We start from the raw sequence: 1,376 nt of genomic DNA, 5'->3' as shown, positions 1-1,376 counted from the left end.
ATCTATCTATCTATCTAATTCAATCTTTTTAATTTATACATGAGGATGTTGAATTTCCAAGTCAGGGGACATGACTGATGTAAAGATTAAAACATCATGTTATAACCTCCAAAGTCATGGTATTTCTGAAGAACAATGTTACCTCATTACAGATACTGAACAATCCATAAAGTTTTCTCTAAGAAAATTTCATTTATTTAGTATGTACATTACTATTTAGAAAAGGTTTCATTTTTCACCAGAAACTACCAGTAATCTCTTCCACACTTTCCTCATGGCATTTTTCATCTCCTTATTCCTAAAAGTATAAATCATAGGATTAAGTAAGGGGGTTAACATGGTGTAAAATATTGCTACCATTTTGTCAAATGAGAAGGCAGTGGGAGGTCTTGCATATGTAAATATACATGGGACAAAGAATAAAACTACAACAGCAATATGAGACCCACAGGTGGACAGAGCTTTATACCGCCCTTCAGAGCTATGATTTCTCAGAGAGAATAAGATGAAACAATAGGAGACAAGCAACAAGGAAAAGATTATAATACAGATAAATCCACTGTTGGTAACCACCAGAAGACCAAAGATGTGAGTATCAGTGCAGGCAAGCTCTAGTAATGGATACAAGTCACATATAAAATGATCAATGACATTGGGTCCACAAAAGGGCAGCTGCAAAGTGAAGATGATTTGTATGATGGAGTGCAGGAAGCCCCCTGCCCAGGCGACCCCCATCAGAGAACCACAGAGCCTCCAGTTCATGATGGAAGAGTAGTGTAAGGGCTTGCAAATGGCCACATAGCGGTCATAGGCCATGGCTGTGAGAACAATCACCTCTGACCCACCAAAGAAGTGTTCAGTAAAAAGTTGCACCATGCATCCTTCAAAAGAGATGGTCTTCTTCTCATAGAGAGAGTCTGCAATCATCTTTGGAGTCATAGCAGAGGAAAAACATGCATCCAGGAAGGACAGGAATGCCAAGAAGAAGTACATGGGGGAGCCCAGCAGTGCAGGGCTGCAGATGATGGTCACCACAATTGTCATGTTGCCCCCAACAGTTGCAATGTACACAAACAAAAATACAACAAATAATATTTTCTGAACATTTGGATTCTGTGAAAGTCCCAGGAAGACAAATTCAGTTACAAGGCTCAGGTTTTGCATGATTTCCAAGGAAAAGATGAATGCAAGGTAGTGCCCCTATAATTTTGCAATTATGATAAAAATTAAAAGACTTAAAAAATGCTTCTGCCTAGTTTATACTTTGATTGAACCCAAAATTTAGTGCATCAAGAATGAAATTATTACTGAGTGCTATTATTTTATGAAGAATGCAAAATTGGACACCTTGTTACAGGTAATACTTATAAATCAAT

At 37.8% G+C, this 1,376-nt stretch overlaps 1 protein-coding gene across 1 annotated transcript; it reads right to left on the bottom strand.

Annotated features, from left to right (window-relative positions):
* Window positions 1-228: 228 nt before the first annotated feature.
* Window positions 229-1,170, bottom strand: LOC123463964 (olfactory receptor 4C15-like). Its single transcript, XM_045160060.1, has one exon. The coding sequence runs from the start codon at window positions 1,162-1,164 to the stop codon at window positions 229-231; it is 936 nt and encodes a 311-aa protein (XP_045015995.1). The 5' UTR covers window positions 1,165-1,170.
* Window positions 1,171-1,376: the final 206 nt, after the last annotated feature.

Source organism: Jaculus jaculus, chromosome 1 (genome assembly GCF_020740685.1).
Source record: "Jaculus jaculus isolate mJacJac1 chromosome 1, mJacJac1.mat.Y.cur, whole genome shotgun sequence".
In the NCBI taxonomy this organism is placed as follows: domain Eukaryota; kingdom Metazoa; phylum Chordata; class Mammalia; order Rodentia; family Dipodidae; genus Jaculus; species Jaculus jaculus.
Note: the sequence above shows the minus strand (reverse complement) of the source record. Positions and strands in the feature narration are given on the sequence as shown.

Excerpts from the sequence above, each read along its gene's own strand:
- LOC123463964 (XM_045160060.1), bottom strand. The coding sequence starts at position 1,164 with ATGCAAAACCTGAGCCTTGTAACTGAATTTGTCTTCCTGGGACTTTCA.